Source organism: Ochotona princeps, chromosome 13 (assembly GCF_030435755.1).
Source record: "Ochotona princeps isolate mOchPri1 chromosome 13, mOchPri1.hap1, whole genome shotgun sequence".
NCBI lineage: Eukaryota > Metazoa > Chordata > Mammalia > Lagomorpha > Ochotonidae > Ochotona > Ochotona princeps.
In genome coordinates, this window is record NC_080844.1 from 47,554,472 (window position 1) to 47,580,802 (window position 26,331).

Genomic DNA, 26,331 nt, shown 5'->3' on the forward strand with positions numbered 1-26,331 from the left:
GAGAGTGAACCAGTGGATGTCATCTCTGCCTTTCAAACAAAAACCAATAAACCAGGCCCGGCGGCATGGCCTAGCAGCTAAAGTCCTCACCTTGAAAGCCCCGGGATCCCATATGGGCACCGGTTCTAATCCCGGCAGCTCCACTTCCCATCCAGCTCCCTGCTTGTGGCCTGGGAAAGCAGTCGAGGATGGCCCAAAGCTTTGGGACCCTGCACCTGCGTGGGAGACCTGGAAGAGGTTCCTGGTCCCGGCATCGGATTGGCGCGTACTGGCCCATTGCGGCTCACTTGGGGAGTAAAACATCGGACGGAAGATCTTCCTTTCTGTCTCTCCTCCTCTCTGTATATCTGGCTTTCCAATTAAAAAAAAAAAAAAAAAAAAAGATGCAGGCTGACCCCAAATAAACTTGGCATTCTGTAAAAAAACAATAAACCTTTTAAAGTGTAGCTTTTAAGGCTATGTTGACTGGGTTCACATCATAGCTAGTAAAGGGTGGAGTTTTCTGAGAAACTGCCTCTTTCTATTAAGGCTCCATCTCTTCAGCAGAAAAATGTGCAATGAGCACACTTGGGATAACTGGAAGAATAAATGGGTTAAGAGCTGTCAGGCACTTGGCATTTCAGACCTGTGGATTTCAGATGGAGAAATGATCAACCAGAATGTCTAGGTGTGCTACATTTTGATGTTTCTTACCTGCAAGTTTTGAGAATTCTGACTTAGGGATGTCCCATCATTTACCTGGAGTCAAGGCCACATGTGGGCTTGGGTGTGTATGCAGGGGTAGGACCCTCAGGCCCTGAAATTAGACTTCCACGTGTTCATCATTTGCTCTGCATCCACCTGACGAGCTGGGACTTGAGCTGTCTGCTGATATCACACCTGCTTGAGGGTACCAGGTCAGGTGGGGCCTGCATTCCTCCCCTTCCCAGCCAGCACTGACCACAAACAGAGGCTCAACTGATGTGTTTATTGGAACAACTTTATTTAAGTACACTGGGCCCCACCAGGCAGCATGGTTTGTGTGAGGCTGTGCGAGGGATGGGCTTGGGCTAAGGGAAGGGAGGTGAGCTGGTTAAGCGCACTGCAGTCCGTGGGGCGCCACATCACTTTCACACACACCTGCTGCTGCAGCCCACATCTGGCAGGGGCCTTTGGTCCTAGGACGGCATGGGAGAGAATACTGCCTAGAAACTGGAATTGAGGACTCTTGGTGTCACGGGTGCCAATGAGGACAGGCTGACCTCAGCTTTGCACCTTCTGGATGGAGAGTCCCTTAGACCACTGCTAGGAGCCAGGCCTTAGTCCATTGGCTCTCAGCTCCCTGGCTGGCCCCTTCCCTCCCTAACTAGACAGGTCCAAAGTCAAGAAGAGCACAAGATGAGCCCAGAGGGGGCCTTCTCACGTCTATAACCTAGCGCCCCTGGTCAGCCAGGGTGGCAGAAGGCAACTTGGTTAATTGCAGCTTTCTTGATGGGACTGCTAATCTCCCTCGTTTGCCAGAAGCCTCTGCCCAAGATTCTTCTACCTCCGATTTCAGAAAACCCTGCCAGCAACCAGCCTGTGGATCCCAGGGCAGCAAGCAATGGAAGAGAGAGAAGAGGCTGATGGGAGTGCTCCAGTCCTGTGGCCTCTGGACACTGTCGGATCGCCGTCACCAGGGAGTGGTGGGGCCTTAGGTTCTAGGCTAGGCGCTGTAAACATCAGTGTGAGCAGGGTTAACTGGGGGCAGGAGGCAACACACTCCCTCTCCAGTGCCCTTGCTGAATAAACACTTCAATAAATAAAACTGAAGATGGCAATGAAACAGGGATGAATGAACAAGTAACAAGCCTTGGTGCCAACGGGCTCCCTCAGCTCTCCCAAGATCCATGGATTGGGCTCTGGAAATGAGTTTGGAGCATGGCTTCTGCAACCAGATTGATAGTGCCTCTGCTCCTGTCCTCAAATGCCCAGTGTAGTCCTGCTGCCCAGATGGGTGTGAGGGCAACGTACTCGCCTGGGCCCAGTGTCTGTAACTGCTCTAGGAGTGTTTTTCCAGCCTTCTGACACCAGACTGCACCACCACCAGACAGAATGCAAGTCCAATGCCACCCTCAGCCATGAGCAAGGGGTGCCCATGGCAGCATGATGGGCAAGGGGACCCTGGGAGTAGGGGTGGGACCAGTCCAGCTGAAGATAGGCAGCAGCAGGGTCTCCCTAGGGTGGTAACCATAGTCCCCCAGAGCCAGGCAAAGGCTCCACTGAGGAAGGGGGTGCGTGGCCAGCACTCTTCCCTGCTGGGGGCCAGTAGTGGTGAAGCCCAGGCCTCAGGCCGTCGCCATCATGGGGAGTTCATTGTCCTTTCTGGGCCCGGGCATCCTTGGGCCACACGGCACTCGTGTTGCGCACACACTCGTACCCACACACGCACACACAGGCAGTTCTTCGCAAACACTCCGACTCAAGAAAGCGAGTTTTAAAGTAGAGTTAACATCAGAGAGGTGAAGATGCTGTCCCATATTAGAAGGTCTTCCTGTGGATGGATCGCGCCCCGTCTTCCTCATACTCCTTCTTAGAAACCCACATCTTCTTAAAGGTGTCCAGGGAGGCAAGGATAGAGCCCCTGAGGTGGAGGGAATTCAAAGACCAGTGAAAAAGAGGCTGGCCGCCCAGTCCCTGGGCTTGCCTCTAGAGGAAAGGGTGACCAGCACCTTTGCCTAAAGTGACACTGATTCCCCAGGAGCTACTCACCCAATCCATGTGGAGTACAGTCTTTCCTGAGGTGCAGATATCTGCAAAGGTGGAGGAAGACATGGACATGACTTGGCCACCCCCCATCCAAGGCAGTTTACACAACAGGCTCCAGACTCTCTTGGCTGGGCTCCTGGAGGCTCCTGTGGCTGGCCTGACATGCAGCGAGGAAGCTGGGGCTATGAGGAGGTGCAGACTGCAGGCAGTCAGCCAGGTCTCTTCCTCACTAAGGTGCCATGGGGCAATGCATGTAGCAGCAAGAAACTCCAAGCCTGCCAACTGCAGCTTCCTGGAAAGCCTATACTTGGAGTCTCAGCCTAGTGCCCAACTCCATCTGGGTACTGAAACTGGAGTGAAGACGGGGCATGTGTGGACTCTCCTCTGGCCAACCTAGTTTTAGGGCCCACGTGTAGTCTGGGAACTACCTGCGACTGCCTGCAGAGTCCTGGGGGCCCAACAGCTGGAGCAGAACCAGAGGAAGACCCCAGCACAGGGGTCAGATCTCCCACCCAGTACCCCCAGGCTCCTACCCTGATCTTCACGTCTTTTGGAGCCAGTTTCTTCACCTCACTCAGTAGCCTGTCACCAAAACCTGAATGGGTAGAAAAGTAGGATTTCAAGTCAATTCTTGGTATCTGGTGTCAGCAGGATCTGGAAGTTTTCCTGGGAAAGGCTCCATAAGCAGAGACCAACCTTTGAACAGGGTAGAACCTCCAGAGAGGACGATGTTGGAGAAAAGTGTGCGCCGCAGGTCCATGTCAGACTTCTGGATGGCAAACACCAGCACTTCGTGGATTCCCTCGCTCTCTTCACCGATCAAGTCTGGCCTGAACAGCAGCTCAGGGGCACGGAATCGAGACGGACCAATCTGCAGGGTGGAGAGCCAGCTTGAAAGGCTGGGGTTGGAGGCCCTGTGCAGTAGCCTAGTGGCTAAAGTCTTCGCCTTGAACACGCCCGGGATCCCATATAGGCATCAGGTCTAATCCCAGCGGCCCCACTTCCCATCCAGCTCCTTGCTTGTGGCCTGGGAAAGCAGTCGAGGACAACCCAAAGCCTTGGGATCCTGCACACACGTGGGAGACCCGGAAGTGGCTCCTGGCTCCTGGCTTTGGATCGGTTCAGTTTCAGCCGTTGCGGCCACTTAAGATCTTCCCCTCTCTCTCTCTCCTCTCTGTATATCTCACTTTTCAATAAAAATAAAATAAGTCTTAAAAAAAGAAAAAAAAAGTGGGATTGGGACCAAAGTCCCTTTAGGGGCTTTGACATTAATACACAGATTCATTCATTTGTTCATAGAAACTTATTTTGTTAGCAGGAATTTCCGGGCGCAGCAACTCTGCAGTTACAGGCACCCACCGCCTAATCCTACCCTGGTCAGGAATGGCATAATTCTGTTCCACACAGCAGCAAGCAAAGGCCCAGCTGACTCCTCTGTGGGAGGACATGGTTAAGGACCGGTCTGGTCCTGGCTCACAGCCCCTCAGCGCATGGTAGGTCTCAGGGGAGGGGCCCAGTCACCTACCTCAATGGTGCTGCCATCGGGCAGGTAGTACTGAGCCTTCTCTGTCTCTAGTGTCTCGTCCTTCTGCGGGTTGATGGACAGGTAGCAAGCTCTCTGTAAGACCAAGCACAACTGTCAGCTGGCAGGGACCTGGCACATACCTGCAGTCCCAGGGGGCCATGTGCTGTGCAGAAACCAGCCACCCTTCAGCGAAGCCCTCAGGCCTGAAGAGCGGCTTCTCAGGTAAGCAACAGGAGGTCTCCATGGGCCTCTGCTGGGCAGCCTCTTGGCTATGTGTCCTTACTGCCCTGGCTTCCTGGTGGGCAGGCTTGGGATCTTGGCTGTCCAGACATTTTGTACTGCTCTAAACAGGTATCTTTCTCCTCCCTCTCTTATAGTTGTGGGTCCTCCTGACCCAGCTCAGAGATTTCTCTAGAATGACAGGTGGCAGGAAGGTTCAGAATGTAAAAGAGCTGCAAGATTTAATTTGTACTGAAAGTATGATCCAGTTGAAGAGATGGAAGCAGTGCCCTTGCCCCCCATAAGATGGCAGCACAGGAACCCTTAGTTTTTCCACACTGTTAAGTCATCATCCTGGATCCCAGCCCATCCTTAGGATGCAGGTAGCACTCACTTCTTTAATGGCCTTGACGATCTCAAATTCTGAGGATGAGTGGAAATCATAGCCCTCCTTACGCAAGTAGAGGCGGAGGAAGCGGGAGACGTCCCGGCCTGCGATGTCAATGCGCATGATAGAGTGCGGCATGGCGAAGCCCTCATAAATGGGAACAGCATGGGTGACTCCATCCCCAGAATCCAGCACCACTCCTGTGGTCCTGCCCGTGGCGTAACTGAAACAGAGAACACAACATTGCTGATCCTACACTCCTCAGCCCTGGAAGAAACCCAGTTCCTCTGGGTCTTTTCAGTGGGCCCAGGTCTAAGGAAGCCCTGGGGTACCTGCAGGAAGGGAGCTGGGCTTCCGCAGGATCCCTCCCTGACCCGAGAAGAGCATGTCTTCTGGCCTCAGGACATGGCCTGGGCCACCTCAGCTGCTTCTGGGACTTGGCCCAAGGGGCAGTTTGAATTCTTCCCACAAGAGGAAATGCCTCATGTACATACCAGGAAGGTGGGAGAAGTCAATGAGTAAAGAAAAATTATAGTATCTTTCACCTCTAAAAACCTCTTTTCCTCCACATGGCCTTTTACATCCATCTTTGGAGCTAACAATACACTCAGCCTCAGGGAGGAGGAACAGTAGGCAGGGAGCCAGCTGCGGGGCAGTGGAACTCGCCAAGCCCTGCTAACACTGTGGCTGCTGCAGCTGGCTTTACTCTGTAGGAATGCAGGCCCAGCAGCACCAGATCCTCTCCGTTTTGCAGTTTGGATTCTGATATGCAGTTTCCCAATTTACAAAATGTTGGCCCACAGCTTCCATCAAGCAGAGCCGCTGTGCAAGTTGGCAGTGTGTGATCTGCAGTAGCCTGATCTGCAGTAGCCAGCAGCAGGACCGGAGTGGCAGGGAGTGAGAACAGGGCTCATGGAGGTGTGTGAGTGCCAGCTCTGTCACAAATTCAGCCCAGCACGCAGCCCACGGTAGGTACCGAATCCACATAGGAACACATACTGGGGCCTTCAGGAAGAATTGCAGGACTGGACTGGGACATGGTCTGGACACCAGCTACGTCTCCTCTTTTGATTTGAACAAAGAAAACTCTGTGTCGAGGTCAGCAAGAGTCATTCTCCTTTTCTGACCATCCCACCATCTTAGGGCCGGGAAGAGGACGACCCATGTGACTCTGAGGCAGCCTCGTTTGTGGTGAAAGACTGCTCGTCCCGCCAGAGCCAGGCCCTGCTCTTACTCACAGGCTGAGCACGGCTTGCATGGAGATGAAAAGAGCCGGCACGTTGAAGGTCTCAAAGAACACTTCGGCAGCTCGCTCCCGGTTTTTCCGTGGGTTTAGTGGTGCCTCAGTCAGGAGCACAGGATGCTGTTGAAGGAGCCCAGAGGGCAAGGAGGGTGAGGCCAGATTTGCCCCTCGTTTGTCTAATTGGTTTGAGAGCCAGGGGACCTATGTGAGCCTCCCTCCAAAAAGAGGCAAGCTGGGCCTATCACCTAGCCTTGCCCAAGGGCCCCTTTAAAGTCTCATTCTTTCCTTGTCTCCATCCCTTCATCCTTCCTTGCCCTCCAGCATTCTCTTATAGGCCGCTGGATCTGATGTGCAAATCCAGTTGTCAAGGTTTTGTTAAATTCTATATTCTACCTTATGATAAAATAGTTGATGACTTTTTTCAAAATAGAAGCTTAAATTTCGATATGGGGACAGGTAAACACCTGACATCATGTGCGACACCCCCACTCCTTATCAGAATGCCTGGGCTGCAGTCCTGGCTTCACTCCCAATTCCATCTTCCCACTAGCGTGCACCCCAGGAAAAAGCAGGGGATGGCTCAAGGACGTGACTTCCTGCCACCCACATGGAAGGCCTGGACAGAGTCCCTGGCTTTGGCCTGGCCTGGCTCAGCCCTAGCTGTTAAAATTGAGTTTTACCTCTTCAGAAATTAGAGGCTCTGAATTCTGAAAGATGGGTTTGAATCCCAGCTCTGTCACCTTAACTCACAAGATGATCTCAGAAATATATACTACGTGGATTTTCTGAATGTCTGTTCCCTTGTTTATAGAGTTAATACTATCTCTCTCTATTTCTTGGGACTAATGTAGAGATTCTATTAGATCAGGTCTGAAAAGCACATCTGGTGCACAGGAAAACCCTAACACCCCTGGCAGCACCACTATCACCCTCCTATCATTCTCATCCTCTCCAGGGGAGGGGCTCTGCCTTGCATAGCCCAGGGGAGTTCGCTGCAAACAGGCCCCTTACCTCCTCCGAGAAAGTCTGCAGCTGGTCCTTCGAATAGACGTATTGCCAGATGCGCTCCATGTCGTTCCAGTCCTTGACAATGCCGTGTTCCATGGGGTAGCGGATCGACAGCAGCCCTCGGTGCTCCTGGGGACAGAGGGCAGGACTTATAGCGACAGCCAGGCCCTGCCCGGGACCCAGCTCTCCCAGGACCACACTGTGAGGCTGAATTCACTTGCAGAACAGCCTCAGCTTCCTATGCCCCTGCCCATGCAATGCGGGCACCTGTTCTCTGGGTTTCTAGACTGCTTGCACTATCCAAGCCCAGGAAGGGCCCCAGGACTCCCACCTCTGGGCTGTAGTGTTGAAGCCAAAGTTGGCAACAATGGTTTTGTTGTTCTGCTCACTGGAGCTGCCCAAGGGCTTTGCCAAAACTGTGTTAATTAACTCATCCTGAGGATATGCCAGCCAGGATCTCCCCTGCACAGGCCTTTGCCAGAAACATAACAAGAGCTGAGCCAGTTCAGTCTGATGACTGGCGGGCAGTAACAGCTATAGAAGGGAAGGCAAGAGTCTTGTTTTCTAGACTGGTCCTCATGCTCCCCAAGCAGGGTTCCGGAGGTTTCTCCACGGACAGAGGCTGCTCCTGGGAGAAATAACCTGGTCAGATCCAGGATGGGAAGGCCCAAAGGGATGCCCTTGCCGGGTGAGTCGGGAGGGCTGCCTGGAAGCCTGCAGCTTCTTTGTTGGGCTAGGATTTTACCTCAGCTTTAGGACCAATGAAGATGTCGCCTTCTAGGGCTCCTGCCATGACCCGAACATGCTTGGGTCTGCCCACGCTAGAAAAAACAGCAGGGAGGACTGTTAGTTTTCACTTCACGACAGAATGTATGGCAGACGTACAGACTTCCTGTGAGTGGATACTGTCACAAAGGATCTTCCTTTTCACACTTTCCTATATTCACAGTTTCTACAATGAACACCTACTGTTTTAACTTATTTGCATATCATTTCGTATTTATATCAGGTTACAAATTATTAAAACAACTTTTAGAGGATTCAATCCTCTGATTGTTCTCTTTGCCCACTGAGTGTGCAGAGCCAGAGGGAAACAGGAAGTGCTCTGTGACCGCTCGGCTCCCACGCTCCCCGGACCTCTAAGAGGAGCTGCAATGGTGCACGCTGCACAGAGTCCCCCTACTCTTCCCTGTTTCAGTTGCTTCTCCTGTGGCCAATTTCTCCAGCTCTGAGAAACTCACTCTCACTAAGACGACAGGTATAGGTCACTGTTAAACCTCATCCCGGGTGATGGAATGTTAAAAGATACATCCAAAGCAATGAGTCACCAATAACAAAAAACAAAGAAACAAAAAACATTCCTGTGACTCCCAAACTGCCTCATGTAGACAACTGGTTCCTCTGCTCACTCAACCCATTTCCTGCCCTTGCTTCTTGCTGCTTTAAGCACCAAGGCCAACTTGAATGGGAATTCCTCCTCCTAAAAAATGGGGACCCCACATCATAACAGCGCTGACAAATCACCCCCAAATCCCATCTAAGCTACAGGGTGACTTACTAGTTTGGAAAGCAGTATTTGGGGATCTGATCACCAGCAAAACCAGCTTTAATGACACCGGATCCCTGGGAAGAGAGGAGAGACAATAGGAGTCAGCACTGACAAATGAGGGAACATGCATAATATGGTTTTATTGTTATTTAGAAAAAACAGATTTCATGTTTGTATAAGATATATAAAACCTCATGGGCCTAGGAAAAGAGATAGACAGAAAGTGGGAACTGGAGGTGGTATGAGAAGGGTTTTCACTATTTACTCAGCACATTACATTTTCTGCAGTCTTTGTTCTATACCAAACATGTCTGTTTTAGGGAATGAAAGATAGTATTAGAGGCAGGTGTTTGGCCTAGCAATTAAGAAACCTAGATCCCATAGCAGAGTGCCTGGGTCTGACGCCCTGCTCTGACTCCTGAATCTAGCTTCCGGATAATGCATGCCCTGGAAGGCAGCAATGACGTGCTGAATAATTGGGTGTCTTCTACCTGCACTGACTGACCACTGCAGGCACCTGTGGAGAGAATCACAGGATGGGAGCTCTTTCTCTCTGATCAAAATTTTGGGAAAAAAATTAATACTAATAAAAGGAAGAAAAAGAAAATCTGGGAAAAAGAAAGTACCTAGAAACAGCTAAGTAACCAGATCAGGAACATAATCAAGGTGACAAAGCCTGTGATTCCTCTGCTATACCACTGTGGAATGATGGCAACCTATCCTTGCCTTGGGGAGTCCCACCCCTCCTTGCCTTGGGGAGTCCCACCCCTCCTTGCCTTGGGGATCCCCATGACAGAGAGCACCTTGAGAAGATTCTGATGGAACACACACTGTCTGGTACTTCCTGCAGGGGCAGAGCATGATGCTGTGTGAGACATTGATTATTCTGGTTCTTTTATTATTGCTTTCTTTTTTATTATTATTTATTATTTAACTTCATTAATTACATTGTATTATGTGACACAGTTACATAGATACTTGGGTTCTCCCCACCCCTCCCCAAACCCTCCCACCATGGTGGATTCCTCCACCTTGTTGCATAACCACAGCTCAAGTTCAGTTGAGATTCCCCCATTGCAAGCGTATACCAAACATAGAGTCCAGCATCTTATTGTCCAGTCAAGTTCAACGGCTTCTTAGGTATACCCTCTCTGCTCTGAAGACAGAGCCAGCAGAGTATCATCCCAGTCAATTGAAAGCTCCAACATACCATCAGCAAAAATTTACATCATTATGGAATTAATTGACATAGTAATGAGTAACCAATATGTTAAAAGTAAATGCGAGTTCCCAGCCACCTTCTGTGACCACCTCACCTATACTTCAATTTTAGTTTATACACAACATATAACATTCAAAACATAACATGTTATACATAACATCATATCATCTTAAATTAAGGCAAACATGTGGTATTTAACCTTTTGGGATTGGCTCATTTCCCTTAGCATTATGGTTTCCAGTTTGGCCCATTTGGCCACAAAGAACTGCATTTTGTTTTTTTTAATAGCTGAGTAGTATTCCATGGAGTAGATGAACCATAGCTTTCTTATCCAATCCTCTGTTGATGGGCATTTTGGTTGCTTCCATGTTTTTGCCATTACTGATTGTGCTGCTATGAGCATAGGAGTGCATGTTGGTTTCTCATAAAACAATTGTTCTGGATATATTCCTAGGATATTATTGCTTTCTTGTGGTCTAATGATGACAAAGAGCAGGCAAGGCCTAAACCTTGTCTGAGAGTAAGAGAGACCCAGTTTTGCTGTTCCGACGCCTTGTCTGCTGGCTACAGTGTCTGTGAAACAACCTGGGCCCTCTGGTACCACCCCGGGCCCAACGCTGTAAATGCTGACTCTAGACACAGACCCAAGCCTGTGCAGGGCAGATACCAAGGCTTGATGCTGCTTGTAGATGGATACCCACTGCTCTCAGTCTTCTTAACTCTTCAACCACCACCCTGACACCCTTACCCACCCACCCTGCTATGGCTGCAGCTGACTGTGTAATAGGAGCAAGTCTTTCCCGGCTGCCTGTTGACCACTTCCTCTTGGGGTGGGGTGTGGTCACTCCTGAGCTCACCCAAGCAGTATATACACCTGAAGGGACCAAGCAACCATGGTAAGCTTTGCACCAAAGGTTTCCCAACAGCACCTGTGGTTCCCTCTCGGTCTGACTCCTGCCCCGCTGCAGGAGAAGGGGAGGTGCCTGGCTGTCCTGATGCCCGCCTTTGGCAAGACAGAATGGGGGAGGAGGGGCCCCACAGGAGTAAGAACTGACTAAGGGAGAGGGAAAGCGCTACAGGGAGAGCAGCCTGTTCTCTAAGGGAGCAGAAACCTCTGCCGACAGAGGAGCAGGCAAACATGAGACAACGTGCAGGGCAGCCAGGGGCCTGGAAAAGGCGCAGTTGGAAACTGAGTTGAAGGAGAAACATCCCACTGCCAAGCAAGGGCTCTGAGATGACGTGCATGGGAGACAGGCAAGGCCTAGCAGCCCAGCACTGCTCGCTGCCTGCACCTGCCTGCACCTGGGGAGGTGCTGCACACTAACTGTACCTCCAGGCAGAGAGTGAAAGGGCCAAGATGAGACCTCTTCAGGGTATTGCTAAGACATGCATTTTCTTAGACATTTAAGAATTTGGTAAAAAAAAAAGTTTTTCAAAATTTATCTGAGAAGCTGATAAAGTTCTCATTTACCAGCTTACTCCTCAAATGCTTGCAGCAGCTGGGACTGGGCTGGCTGAAGTGGGGAGCCAGGAACTCAACCCCGACATCCTGGAGGGTGTCAGGAGTGCAGGGCCATCCCAGCTGCCTCTCAAGGTGGGAGCTGGCAGGAAGCTGGAGTCAGGGGCAGAACAGGCCCTCTGGTTTGTGACGTCAGGTTACACCAGCTGGAGTCTGAGTCAAAGGCGGGTGAAGACCTCTCCTCGGTGTGCTTCCCGGCACAAAGGCAACAAGCCAAGTTCAAATAGTATCAGACATTGACCGCTTTCTTCCTGAAAAATGACTGCGGGCTGGAATTATCCTCTTCCTGTCACCATCACTTGTACCAAGAGGCCACATGCATTTCTGTCTTCTAGTAAAATTTGTGGTTTCAATTGCTGTCCCTTTTCAGTCCAAGTTCTTTGAAGTCAGAGACTTTGTATATCAGCAGTATCATAGATGCTGACTAACTAAAAATCAAGCGCAAACAGTTGGCAGATAAAACCTCAAGTTCGGAACCTGAATGGGCAGTGGGAATGCCAGAGGCCTCGGGCAGAGGCGTGCCACGGAGGCCAAGGCAGTGCTGGGACTAACACACCAGGAAGAACTAGACCCAGCTTGTCTCTGCAACCCTAGGCGAGCCGGCCAGGCTAGGCGAAGAAGCAGTGGGGACGGAGCAGCAGCCTCTTTCTGCCCAAGCCACACCATGAGATCACAGAAAGGGGGACTGTCCATTTCTGGGACAATCTTTACAGCTAGGAGCTGTGAAGCTGGCAAATGAGCTGCCACTCTCAATTATTCACCCTGGCAAAGTCAAGTGAACAAATGCCCTGGAAAGGCTTCTTGGAAAAGTGGTCTCATGAGATATTTGATTTATGAGGCCTCAAGTCCCCTGCAAGACACCCCTGACCACTCTTTGATACAGGCAAATAAACAGCAACTCCCTCAGCAAGGATCTCCCAGCACCCACTGGCTACAGGCCTTGCAGCTTAGGCAAACTGTATCTGAGCACTTTGAGTTCTTCTTGACATTGCTGGTTGACTCCCACTTTACAAGTCAACTCACAGATTATAAGTTGGTATTCATTTTGGCTCAAAGACATTTTGTTTGGCCTAAAAAACCCTTTATTGAGTTAAAAATCCATGTACCATACAATGCACACATTTAAAGTGCATAATTCAATGATTTTTAGTCTATCCACACAGCTGTATGGCTGTTGCCACAATCGAATTTGAAAATTTTTACATCATTCCCAGAGAAACCTTCTCCCCATCAGTGGTTGTTACTCATCGCCCCACCTCTGGGGTCATCCCAGGAGACAGCCACAAATCCACCTGTCTTCGGAGACCATAAAAGACTTTCACACTAACTGCCAATAGTTGAAAATTGGAGACTGCATATAAAATTAAGTATTTCTGATTTCTTTTAAAAAGAGAGGAAACAAACAAACAAACACCAGAGTATCCAGCAACATGGAGCCTATTCTGGCAAGAGGACAACTGGATGAGAACTTGCCCTCTTGTCAGACACGCTCAGCGGCTCGGCGTCCATCTGGTCTTCTCACCCTGAAAGACATGGCTTTCACTTTCACGCCATCCTGTCCCAGCTCTTTGTGATGTAGCTGCATTCCTGCATGGCCTTTGATTTGAGCCAGGTGGTATTTGGCTTTTTTCTTTCTTTTTTTTTTTTTTTAAAGATTTATTCATTTTATTACAGTCAGATATACAGAGAGGAGAGACAGAGAGGAAGATCTTCCGTCCAGTGATTCACTCCCCAAGTGAGTCGCAACGGGCCGGTATGCGCCGATCTGAAGCCGGGAACCAGGAACCTCTTCCGGGTTTCCCACGCGGGTGCAGGGTCCCAAAGCTTTGGGCCGTCCTCGACTGCTTTCCCAGGCCACAAGCAGGGAGCTGGATGGGAAGTGGAGCTGCCGGGATTAGAACCGGTGCCCATGTGGGATCCCGGCGCGTTCAAGGCGAGGACTTTAGCCGCTAAGCCACGCCGCCGGGCCCCTGGTTTTTTTCTTAATAGCACAGTACTTAGCAGGAAGCACATCCTTGTATTCAAAATATACACAATTGGGCCCAGCTCCATAGCCTAGTGGCTAAAGTCCTGAACCTTAAACATACCCAGATACCATAAGGGCACCGGTTCTAATCCCGGCAGCTCCACTTCCCATCCAGCTCCCTGCTTGTGGCCTGAGAAAGCAGGAGAGGATGGCCCAAAGCTTTGGAACCCTGCACCCGTGTGGGAGACCTGGAGGAGGTTCCTGGTTCCCAGCTTCGGATCGGTGCAGCACCGGCCATTGCACTCACTTGGGGAGTGAATCATCGGATGGAAGATCTTCTTCTCTGTCTCTCCCCTTCTCTGTATATCTGACTTTGTAATAAAAATAAATCTTTAAAAAAAAAAATGCTGATCGGGCCCAGCGGCGTGGCCTAGCGGCTAAAGTCCTCGCCTTCAACGCGCTGGGATCCCATGTGGTCGCCGGTTCTAATCCCGGCAGCTCCACTTCCCATCCAGCTCCCTGCTTGTGGCCTGGGAAAGCAGTCAAGGATGGCCCAATGCCTTGGGACCCTGCACCTGTGGGAGACCTGGAGGAAGTTCCTGGTTCCTGGCTTCGGATTGGCGCAGCACCAGCCCATTGCGGCTCACTTGGGGAGTGAATCAGTGGAGGGAAGATCTTCCTCCCTGTCTCTCCTCCTCTCTGTATATCTGACTTTGTAATAAAAATAAATCTTTAAAAAAAAAAATAAATAAACAAAAAAAATGCTGATCAATTACAGGGAAGAATCAGAGCCTTTAAAATTCTGAGCTTCAAAACCTACATAATGTTAAAATAATACCATGTATCAAAAATAAAAAATAGTTGTTATCCTCAAAATGTGTCCTTCCAGCTGGCCTCCTCTTGTATTACTGCAGATGATGGGCCTTCACGAAGGAATTATTTATTTTTTAAAAAACCAGTTACTTTATTACTGTCAATAGTGTGTGGACACACATCTCTCCATGAGCCTCCCCAAGTTCTAATGAGCTGGTGCAGCACCACAGTAGGATAAAAGGAGTGGTTGCACTGTCCACAGAGCAGGAAAGGCTGGGAGCTGATGATGGGGCTCCTCGCCTCTTCTCCCTGTTTGGTCCTCCTTTCTTTGAATTACCCTTTCTTCAGCCCAGAAATAAAACTGCAGCACACATTAATCTACAGAGCTATTAATCAAATGATTTTTTTTCTATTCATATTTCATCTTAAAAGTCTCTAGATATGAAATAGCAAGAACCACATGAGACCCCCAAATCTGAAAATGTGGTTAGATACTCAGCATATCTTAAGGGGAAAATGACATAGGTTCTTCTACTTCATCAAATTATTAGCATATAACTTTAATGTATTACAAATATACAGTTGTCCCTTGGTACTCATGGAGGAAAGGATTCTCAAGGCACAGTATTTGCATATATAATCAGCATAAAAACCTCCCAATATAACTTCATCTTTGCTTATTTATTATCTTTTCTTACTTGAACGAAAAAGAGAGGCAGGAGACAGACAGAGGAAGACTTTCCATCTGCTGGTTCACTCCCCAAATGTCTGAAACAGCAAGGGCTGGGACAGGCCAAAGCCAGGAGCCTGGGACTCCATTTTTGTCTTCCACGTGGGTGCCCCTGGGCTGTCATTTGCTGTCTCCCAGATATGAAACAGCAAGAAGCTGGATGGGAAGTGAAGGTGGGATTCAAGCTAGGCACCTGAAATGGGATGTGGGTGAGCTAACTGCTATGCTAATGCCTACCATTTACTTTAAATCAACTCTAGATTATGTACAATACCAAATTCCAGGAAAATTCTACTGTTATGCTGTACTTTGTGTTATACTGTTTACTGGATAATGACCAGAAGAAAAACATGTACATGTTCAGTTTAGATGTATTTTTCCCCAAGTATTTTCCATCTAAGGTTGGCTGAACGCATGAATATGGGCTCTGCGATAAGGAAGGCTGATTATAGTACGAGACGAGAGCAGGACCTCAGGAGCCTGCTCGCCATTAAAAGCACTGAATGGAGATGGAAATCTTGCCCAACAAGTCAAGAAGCAAAGGGATGGATGGGATGGATGGGCGGCTCCTTGTGCACTGCAGAGGAAAATGGGAAACAGTTTCTACATAATTGTTCTTTTCACAGCTAAGAAAAAGGCCACACAAAGATAGGAAAACTAGTGTTCTCCAAAAATCAGCATCAAAGAGTTCTAGCTAATCCTCTTTGATAACCACCTAGAGAAAGCATCCTTTAATTAGGAATGCTCTCATGGTAGAGATATGTAGTCATTCATCCACTTGCCCACGAATGCAATGAAATAGCATTTATTGGGTACACAGCGGTGCTAGCCTCTGTGCCCTATGCACTGTATTTGGAGGGAGATGAGTAAAAGACTAACTAGGAAACTTAACTTCTTCTTAACAGTCCATCCAGGGAGGTGGGTAAAAGACCAATCAAGGAAAAAAAAAAAAAAAGAAAGGAAAGAAATACCAGCTTTCCCACACTTAAGTCTAGGGAAGGAGACCAAAAAAAAAAAAAAAAAAAAAAAAAAATCCTCTTAAAAATGAGGTGTCTAGGGGTTGGGCATAGGTGCAGCCATGAAGATGCTGTTTGACATGCCTGTATCCCAAATTGGGGCACCTGGGTTGAGTCCTGGCTCCTCTGGTTCCTCTCTGCTTGCCTGCAAATACAGCCCAGGAGGCAGCCGTGCCGGCTCACAGGGACAGAGCCCCAGGTGTAAGCCTGTTCCATCCCTGGCTATTGCAGGCATTGGGAGGAGACATAGGGATAGTAGGGCTCTGTCTCTCTCCCTCCCTTTCACACGTGTCTATTTAAAACGTTGTCTCATTGAGCTCAATCTTGACCTTTCCATTTAGAAGCCATGCCCCTCCTTAGAAAGAAGCTAACAACAACAAGCACCTTTCTCATGGGGAAAAAACAAGGAACATGGAACTAGATCTCCATCTTAGCCTCAGCGCCTGGATTCCTAAACTAGAGGATTCTTCAAGTCCTACTTTCCGGCGTGTACTATCCACCAGCCAGAGGTAAAACTTAAAGGAGATGATGCAAACGAAAGGCCCCTGCAATCGTCCAAGGTTCCAAAACAAGTGTATCCGATAGCTGATGACACAGGCCACTGGGAGTTGGCATCAAACGGAGGGGCCTAGGAAGGTCGCAGCAAAAATCTCAAGCCATCAGGGTGGGATTACATCACAGAAAAGCAGTTGCCTTGCAAATGCCCCTTTTCTCCCCAAAATAAGAGCAGTGTTTAGATTCTTTCCGTTTGTACCGAAGATGCATTTGCATGAGACGAGCTGGCAAAATGAAGGACTTATGGATAAAGCATCGGATTAAGGGTGCTTTCACCGTGTGACCTTGGGTTCACTTTGAAGACCAAATTTCTTCTTAACTGGTTACAGTCTGGATGAGGATCCACCCACCCCAGGTCTGTAACAGCGCCTGGGAAGCTCCAAGTATAAGGCCAATGTTTAGTCATCACCCCTCCCCCGCCCCCAACTAGGCGTTGCGAACGGGAGGGCGCCTCCCTGCTTGCTTTGTCACCCTCCTCTTCTGCTCCATTAACTTGATCATTTGTTATCACAGAAATAACCGAAACCCTTTGGGAGCCAGCTTCTCCGGCCTCACCCACAGAAAGACCACCAAGCCTTCCCACCCGCTCGCAAGCGAGGAAACTTCAGTCTTTTTCCCTAGCCGCAGCAGGACCCCCCACCCTTTGCAGGCCACGCCGCTCGAGTCCCGGAAGCCAATCCCCTCAGCCCTCGTGCGGCGCACCGCCCCTGCAGAGCGAGGGAAACGCCATGGCGGCCGGGAGGAAGGGCAGGCGCGAGAGCCAATAACGGCACAGCGCTGCCCTCATCCGGCAAGGCCCCGAGGCGGGATTAGCAGCGCAGATGGACGGCCGCAGCACCCAGTAGCATCATCGGACACCGGGGGAGAGGCGGGCACCGGGCTCTCGGAGCGGCAAGGCCCCTCGGACCCAAGGGCCCAAGGAGCGGACTCACGCTGTAGCTCTTCCCGTACCCACCGAGAGTCCTCCGTCCCAGGGTGACTGGCCAGCCTCCCCACCTGCAGACTGGGGGTGGGGGAAGGCGAAAAGACGGAGGCGGCGGAGGCTGAACCCCGCCTGACAGGCCGCCGGGCCAGTGACAAAGAGCCGGCGACCCAGGCTGGACACCGGAAAGCCATTGTCTCGGGGAGGAGAGCACACGTCCCTTTAGAAAGAGCAAAGAGGCAACTCACATTGTCGATCACAACAGGCTGGTTGGCGATCACATCGTACGACTCCATGGCACAAGGATCGCTCCTTCCGAGGAAGGAACTGCCAGCCGGGTGCGCCGCGAAAGCCACTGCCGCGCGTGCGCAGACTGACCGCCGGGACTGGGCTGCCAGGGAGCGGCCCGCCCGTTCCTCTGAGAGACTACAACCCCCAGAAGGCCTTTCGCTCGGGACAGCCAGCCAGTCCTTCTGCTCTGGAGTCCCTCTTGGTTTAAGAGACTGGACGTCACTTTTCCGACGCACAGGACCATGGGGTTTGTAGTCTTACGGAATAACGAGCCAGAGTCGCAGGTTGATGGTTATGTTGCATGTCTGGATTTGTAGTCCCTTTGATGGGGCTCGCTATGCATGCTGAGGTATGTAGTCTTTTTTAGTATTTGTGTGTAGCTGGGTTCAGATTGGTCAATAATCGGTGGATGTTTGGGTTTTACGGATCAGACCTACCGCTCCCACCTTCCCTTCTCTTGGACAATATAGGTTGCCATATTTTTTATTTGGGTCTATAAGACATCACCAGACACCTCCCCTAGTACTTCACACTCTGAACAGAAATAAACTGTGACACACACGTGCAAAGGAAGAATGTATTCTTAAAGGACAAGAAGTTAGCTTGCAAAATATTTAGCTTTGGGCGCGAGGAGGGGGGAAAAGCTGTGCGTTGCCATTAAACAGGCTAATATTGTCTGAATGCCAAAATTTGGAGCCGCTAGTTTCAAAACCCGTCTAAGGGTTTCAAGAACTGCTGTCGCGTCTCTTCAGAAAGAGTCGACCCTGGCAGGTGGGATCTTTGAACGGGTTGAAATGAGCGCGGTGCATTTTTTTCCACCCTCTGGATTAACTCCTTTCGAGTAACCGGGACAATGGCACTTGGAAACATTCTGATGCCACCCAGAGGGCTGAATCCATGCATTCTCACGTTTCTGATTCAGTCGCTGTTGGCGGCGCACCTGTCAGCGCCTTCGGTGGGACCCTAGCACCTCCACGTCTCCGCGTCAGTCTGGGTTCCTCCCAACACCAGGGGGAGACACTCCCGGCCCAGAGGACAGCGAGGCGGGGCCTATTGTACAGTCACGCCTTCCTCACCCGTGACTGACAATGACACTCACCAATGGCTGCTGGAACAGGGCGCGCCGGTGCCCCGCCCCGCCGAGCGCCCCGCGGCCCCGAGGCACACTCTGGCAGACTTGGCGGCCGTGAGGGCCGGGGTGGACAGGACAGCTTGCGCAGGCGCGGAGCTGGACCTCGCTGCAGCCTGCCCCCCCCCCGCCCCTCCCCGCCCCGTCGCCTCGGGGAGTCGCGCACCCAGCCGAGTCCGCCCGCCGGCCCGTCAGAGCTCTTTCCTCTCGTCCGCCCGCCCGGGTTCCCCTCGCGCTCTAACGCGCCGGGATGGCGGAGCTGCGGCCTAGTGGCTCCCCCGGCCCCTCCGCGCCTCCGGCCCCCGGCCCTACTGCCCCTCCGGCCTTCGCCTCGCTCTTCCCCCCGGGACTGCACGCCATCTACGGAGAGTGCCGCCGCCTCTACCCGGACCAGCCGAACCCGCTCCAGGTTACCGCTATCGTCAAGTATTGGTATGCCCTGGGTCGCGGGGCAGAGCGGGCCGGGCTGGCTTAGAGCGCCGAGGGGTCGAGTAATTTGCCGGGATGGGAGGCGAGGTGAGGAGGAAGAATGGCTAAAGCCCTCGGAAAGAGGGCTTCCTGCTGCGAGGGAAGGAGTTAAGGCAGAAGTTGGGAATGGGGACAAAGGGGTTAACGGAGCTTGAGGCTAGCGAAGGGTTAACCGGGATTAGGAGAATGGAGTTGAGAACTAGGGGTGTCTGTGGGGTGAAACTGGCTAAAGACAGATAGCTGTAAGCGTGGTGAAAGGAGGGGGCGCCTGCTGGGGGTCATTTGTGGGTGAGGGGAAACCGAGGGGGCGGCCGAAGTGGGATGGGGGAAGACGAGGCGGGGCTTTTGGAGGAGCGCGGCTGGAGAAGTCTTGGGCATGAGCCTGCCGGGGGACCAGGGGCGGTTCTGGGGGCCCCGGAGCTCCCCTGCCAGTGCCTGGGAAGGGGCGAGATGGAGGGCTTCCCTTTGATACCTCCCCGATGAGCTCAGCTCTGGTATCGGAGCATAGCTGGCGCTTTTGAAGTTTGACGGAGCGAGGCTGCCTGATAAACTTTCTGCTTACTCGGCGCGGCTCTCTCCCTGCAGAGCCTCCTTCTGGCTCCGCAGTGGCTTGGCTTGAGGTCACGGGCCAACAGATCCGTGGTTTGCCTCGGGGTTTAAGGGGATCATAGCTTCTCGCTTCTAGGGAAGGGATGGGGGTGAGGATGGGGTGAGGGTGAGGGGGTGGGGGAGGGGGTACGGGATGGAGCCCTGGGCCTGCTCGGGAGCCCGGAAGAAAGAACTGCAGCATCCTGGCCATAGGCTTCAGTTTCTCCCCATCGCTGAGGGGGTACCTCTGTCAACAGTTTAATATGGGGTGGGGGAGAGAGGGAAGAATTGGTCTTTCCTAGTTTCCCACTCCCATTTACAATTTGACTTCTTGATGCAGCCTTCAGACCAAACAAATGGTCCTGGGAATGGGGCGGGAAGGTTGTGGGGGGCGCCTGAGAAAGTGATTGAGTCTGCCCAGTCGGCATCCAGCCAGTCCTGAGAGACTGTTTGGGCACCTGCTTGGGATGTGGCCAGGTGGGACAGCAGAAGGGGGAGGTGGGCATCTTGACTGTGTCCATCTGCGTGCGCCAGGGTAATCTCACACTTCCTTGATGGACTGTGCAGGGCTTAGGCTGGCTCCCAGTGTCTGTGAGGGGATGCAAAAGGTCCAGGGAGAGCAGGTGGCCCTAGGAAGCAGCCTCCTCTGCCCAGGGACTCAGGGAGATACTGCCAGTGGCTGAAGTTGTCTGTGCCAGGCACACTGTTTTTTTGGTTCTGAGGAGTGAGTGTGGTTTTTTGTTTGTTTTGAGCAGCATTTCCGAGTGGAAAGGCTTTCCTGGTAACTTAATCACCCATTTGAACTGTGCATCTGCATTCGTTTAGGTTTGTGATGTATTTGCTGTCTTGTGTCATGAGGAAAGTGGGCCTGGCTGTACCAGGGGACACCCAGTGTCAAGTTCTGCCTAAGATGTAAAGGGATTTGTGAAGGTGATAATCCCCTCCCCGCCATGGATTCATATCCTGCCCATTTTGGATCCCTGGAGGCCTGGTCAGTTCCCTTATCTGGATGTCTGACATGCTGCCTGGACCTGGCTGTCACCAGGGTTACTGGGCATTCTTTGTGCCATGAGAAGGTCCAACCAACAAGGACATTCTGGCTGGACCTGGTGACTTTAATGAGCAAGGAGTGAAGCAGAGAGGCAGACACTGTGCCTGGGTTTCCTCAAGGCCTGCTCTGCCCTGCAGGTGTTTGAGGAGTTCAGTTAAGGGCTGGTTGTTCCTAAGTAGAGACTTCATACTTCCCTGGTCTCTGCGTAATGGAGTGGAACACTTGTAGGCTTGGGGCCGAGGTTCACTTTGCTGGAGTTGAGGGCAGAGCTGCCCTCCTTGATGTGACACCTTGTGGAGACTTGGTCAGGAAGACAGCTATTGTGGGGTGGGAGATGGGGCAGTTTGGCTGCCTGTCGCTGGATGGACCAGGGTGGTGGGAGGGGCGGGGTCGGGAGTTTGCCTGTGGCTGCTCCGTGTCTGGAGTTCTGCAGCTCTAATGGGATTCTTCCAGGGGTTGCTGCCCATTGGCTTCTTCCTTTCTCCTCCAGACTTGCTTGTGGAATTAGTCAAACGACTTAGTGAAACTAGAGTTAAAGGCATATCTGAACATATGTCTCTTACCTTTCTCAGTGGAGAGTCTAAGCTATCTGAATTGTCTTTTTTTTGTAAGAGTTATCTATTTTTATTGGAAAGTCAGATATATATGTGTATATATATATAGAGAGAGAGCAGTGAGCAGGGAGCTGGATGGGAAGCGGGACCGCTGGGACACCAACTGGGACACCATCCCAATGGGCGCCCATTTGGGATCTCCGTGTGTGCTAGGTGAGGACGTTAGCCACTAGGCTACTGCACCAGGTCCTCTATAATGTCTTTCTTAACAAATTCTATAAATAACAGCATTCCCTATTAAAAAATAAGGATTTTTACAAAGGTTAATAAAGGTTAATAAGATCCTGGCCAAAGAGGGTGAAACCAGACTTGCTGGTTTTAAGTAGCATTGAAATTATGTGTCCTGGGCCCGGCGGCGTGGCCTAGCGGCTAAAGTCCTCGCCTTGAACGCCCCGGGATCCCATATGGGCGCCGGTTCTAATCCCGGCAGCTCCACTTCCCATCCAGCTCCCTGCTTGTGGCCTGGGAAAGCAGTTGAGGACGGCCCAGTGCATTGGGACCCTGCACCCACGTGTGGGAGACCCGGAAGAGGTTCCAGGTTCCCGGCTTCGGATTGGCGCGCACCGGCCCGTTGCGGCTCACTTGTGGAGTGAAACATCGGACGGAAGATCTTCCTCTCTGTCTCTCCTCCTCTGTGTATATCTGGCTGTAATAAAATGAACAAATCTTAAAAAAAAAAAAAAAAGAAAGAAAGAAATTATGTGTCCTAGGTCTGGGGCAATAGCCTAGAGGCTGAATTTCTTGCCTTGGGTGCTGATTTGGTCCCAGCTGCTCCACTTCTCTTCCAGCTCTCTGCTTGTGACCTGGGAGACCAGTAGAGAATGGCCCAGAGCTTTGGGACCCTGTACCCACGTGGCAGACCTGGAAGAGGCTCCTGACCTAGGATTCGTTCAGCTTTGGCTGTTGTGGTCATTGAGGGAGTGGGCCAGCAGATGGAGGATCTCTCCGTCGTTCCTTCTCTCCGTAAATCCGACTTTCCGATAAAAATAAATAACTCTTAAAAAAAAAAAAAAGAAAAAGAAATTTTGTGTCCTGGCACACACTCCAGGATTACATGTGAGTTGCCTGTTATTGGGGTTTTGCTTTCCTGCAGAATACTCAGCCAGTGTGCCAGAGTAGGCAAAGTTTCTACAGCCTGTGTATGAAGTGGGCATGTGGACCAGGCAGCTGAGATGTGTTTATGGGCTCAGTGCAGACCTTCTCCTGCTGATGGTTTCCATTTAGTCTGTTTTTTCAAGTTCACCAGGTTTCCATATCATTCTGGGGGTAAAAAGGATTAAAAAAAATCCCACTAATTATTCTACTAAAAGGAATTTTTAATTAAATCATCAGTGAGATGTTGCCTTGACTCCATCCTCAGCTGCTTCGCGGCGGGAATATAGGGGGAAGTTTCATGTGATTCCCAGAGGCCTCCAGTCGTTGAATGTTCTGGCTTCATCTCAGAGACCTTGCAGTCACCCCCAGAGCCCAACCTGCTTCCTCCTGCAGCCCTCCCGCTCTGTCAGTGCAGAGCTGAGCTAGCCTGTATTTGGCCTTTGTCACTGTTGATGATAAAAGAGTGACTTTGGTCTCTGGGGTACAGGCTGGAGTCTGCCGGGACTGGAGGTTTTGAATTTGCTTAGAACAAACTGTGATTAACATAGGATACAATGTAGTCTTTCAGGAATTAGAGGCAGGAGTGGAGGGGAGCCCCTGCTTCCAGTAACAGTGCCCACTGGGGATGCTCCAGTCCAGCTTTCAGCAGAAGCCAGTTGATTGACTGGTGCATCTCTTGCCTTAAGGCTTGGTTTATTTTTAGGCCTCATAGAGAGGCCTAAAATCTCTGTCCATTCCATTTGATATTGGCAGTTTGAAACAGGACAAAGTGACGTGGGCAGCCACCCTGGCTATTGTATTTCTAAAAGAGACCCTGCCTGGTTGGGGGTAGCAGAAAGAGCCTGTGGCACAGGTGGAACTGGATAGCCTCATCCCAGGCAGGTACAACCACTTTTTACTCCACACTTCTCCAGGATTGGGGCCTATAGGGTTACAAGGCTGAGGTCCTTAACCTGGTTTAAAGATGTGCACAGTCGAGGCCCTTAGCTGTCTATTTTATTTTATTTTTTTAAAGATTTATTTATTTTCATTACAAAATCAGATATACAGAGGAGAAGACACAGAGAGGAAGATCTTCCGTCCAGTGATTCACTCTCCAAGTGATCGCAACGGCTGGTGCTGCACCGATCTGAAGCCGGGAACCAGAAACCTCTTCCTGGTCTCCCACATGGGTGCGGTGTCCCAAGGATTTGGGCCGTCCTCGACTGCCTTCCCAGGCCACAAGCAGGGAGCTGGATGGGAAATGGAGCTGCCGGGATTAGAACCGGCGCCCATATGGGATCCCGGGGCGTTCAAGGCGAGGACTTTAGCTGCTAGGCCATGCTGCTGGGCCCAGCTGTCTACTTTACAGGCTCACACTGACACACCTCTGTGTTTGTCTTTTGCAGGTTGGGTGGCCCAGACCCTTTGGACTATGTTAGCATGTACAGGAACGTGGGGAGCCCTTCTGCCAACATCCCCGAGCACTGGCACTACATCAGCTTCGGCCTGAGCGATCTCTATGGCGACAACAGAGTCCACGAGTGAGTGTGTGCGGTCTGCCTGTTCCTGAGCCTTGAGTCTGAGGTGTTCTACCATCAACATTTCACTGGGCAGGGCTGATAACGCCGTAATCCTGTGAGGTTGGCATTCCTTAGGTGGAACCTCTGGGTTTCTTCCCTCTGTTTCTACTTGTGCCAAGGTCGTCCACGGTAGCACCTGAGTACTGCTCATCTGGTACAGGAAATTGGTGATAATGAGCAAGAATTCCAGAACAAACCACTGGAGTTTGGGCTCAGGGTATAAGCATTGTGACTATGATCTAGAACTTGGGTTGATGCCTCTAAGTCTACCTCTTCCTGGCTTCCCTACCCCACCCCCAGCTTATTGTTAAAATATGTGAATGTAAAGCAGAATTGGAGTAATTTTAAAGTGAACTCTCATTCCCATAACCCATATGCTACTATTCATGTTTTATCTATTTGCCTTACCATATATCTGTCAATCTCCCTTTTATCCATCTTACTTACTTTCCTTCCCTTAACATGTCTTCTTGGTACTTGAATTAACCACAGCATATTTTAAGCCTAGTGCTTCTGTTTGGAAATAAAATTCTGCCTCAGGGCCGGCGTTGTGGTGCAGTGAGTGAAGGTACCACCTGTGATACCTCTGTGCAATAAGGCCACCAGATTGAGTCCCAGCACATCCATGTCCATACTAGCTCCCTGCTTATGGCCTGGGAAAGTAGCAAAGAATGGTTCCAATCCTCAGGCCATTCGGATGGAGTTCCAGACTCCTGGATACATCCCAGCCCAGCCCTGGTCATTGTGGCCATTTAGGGAGTGAACAGATGGATGGAAAAATCTCTATCCTTCCCTCTAACTCTGCCTTTCAGAGAAATAAAGATCTTACCTCTCCTATTTCTGTAATCACCTAATTTATGTTTAGGAAAAGCAAAGAAAGCTTAATATTTACACAATCCACTTAGTATTAAGTCTGCTAAGCCAATAGCAAGTAGAACGTTTATTAAGCACTGATTACAGGCCAGATACTCTTTCCTACTCTCTCTGTATATTACTAATGAATTTGGTTTTTACAACACTGTATAATACTGGCAGATGCTGATATTCACTCTCCTGTACAGAGAAGGAAACTGGCATAAGGGTTTATGTAACTTACTAACATCATAGCTCAGATGCAGCAGAGCCAGCATTCTAAACCAGGTGGTCTGGCTTCCAAATCCAAACTCTGTAAGTTTTCGTTTATTTTAATTTTATTCTCAGTGGCAGAGGGACAAAGACAGAAAGAGAGAAAGAGAACTTCTTTCTACTGCTTCTCTCCCCAAGTTCCTGAAGTGATCGGGGCTGGGCCAAGTCGAAGCAAGGAGCCAGGAATTCCACGTAGATGACAGAGGACCTAGCACCGGCTGCGTCTCAGGGTACTCATTAGCAGGAAGCTGGATTGAGAGGAAATGATCCAGTACTGGACCCAGGCACTCGGATATATGATGTGGGCGTCCCAAGCAACACCAAGACTCTCCCGTCTTTTTTATTTTTTTAAAGATTTATTTATTTTTACTGCAAAGTCAGATATACAGAGAGGAGGAGAGACAGAAAGATCTTCCATCTGATGATTCTCTCCCCAATTGACCGCAATGGCCAGTGCTGCACCGATCCGAAGCCAGGAGCCCAGATCCTGCTTTCCCAGGCCACAAGAAAGGAGCTGGATGGGAAGTGATTCTGTGGGGACATGAATTAGCACCCAATATGAGATGCTGGTGTTTCAAGACAGAGAATCAGCCAACTGAGTATGGCATTGGCCCCAGAGATATTGTATTTTTAGTTAACATTGCAGTCAGGGGCTTATAAAGAGATCAGTACATAGAATATAAAAAGATGGCTCCTGGTGTGGTAGCCTACTGTGTAAAGTTCTTGCCTTAAATGTGCCGGGATCCCATATAGGTACCGGTTCGTGTCCTGGCTGCTCCACTTCCCTTCCAGCTCCCTGCTTGTAGCCTGCGAAGGCAATAGAGGACAGCCCAAAGTCTTAGTACCCTGCACCCATGTGGGAAATCAGAAAAAGCTCCTTGTTTCTAGCTTTGGATTGGCTCAGCTCTGGCTGTTGTGGCCATGTGAAGGGAGTGAATCAGCAGATGGAAGAGCTTTCTGTCTCTTCTCCATAAATCTACCTTTCCAATAATATAAAAATAAATCT

General features: G+C 50.5%; 2 protein-coding genes across 4 annotated transcripts in view; one reads left to right on the forward strand and one right to left on the reverse strand.

Moving 5' to 3' along the window:
• Nucleotides 1-961: 961 nt before the first annotated feature.
• ACTR1A (actin related protein 1A) lies at nucleotides 962-17,799 on the reverse strand. Its single transcript, XM_004579902.3, has 11 exons — nucleotides 17,651-17,799; nucleotides 8,669-8,733; nucleotides 7,856-7,931; nucleotides 7,114-7,239; nucleotides 6,098-6,222; nucleotides 4,866-5,082; nucleotides 4,253-4,345; nucleotides 3,424-3,598; nucleotides 3,261-3,322; nucleotides 2,731-2,771; nucleotides 962-2,602 (listed from the first exon to the last, which is right to left on the reverse strand). The coding sequence occupies exons 1-11, from the start codon at nucleotides 17,696-17,698 to the stop codon at nucleotides 2,500-2,502; spliced, it is 1,131 nt and encodes a 376-aa protein (XP_004579959.1). The 5' UTR covers nucleotides 17,699-17,799; the 3' UTR covers nucleotides 962-2,499.
• Nucleotides 17,711-26,331, forward strand: part of SUFU (SUFU negative regulator of hedgehog signaling) — a 101,894-nt gene continuing 93,273 nt past the window's right edge. The window contains exons 1-2 of one of the 3 annotated variants that reach the window (XM_058671939.1): nucleotides 17,711-18,042; nucleotides 24,027-24,161. In XM_058671939.1, the coding sequence (XP_058527922.1) occupies nucleotides 18,035-18,042; nucleotides 24,027-24,161 (143 nt within the window). In that variant the 5' untranslated portion in view covers nucleotides 17,711-18,034. Of the gene's footprint in view, nucleotides 18,043-18,839; nucleotides 19,255-24,026; nucleotides 24,162-26,331 lie in introns of those variants that run through there. The other 2 variants (XM_004579901.4, XM_004579900.4) reach the window with 2 other exon arrangements.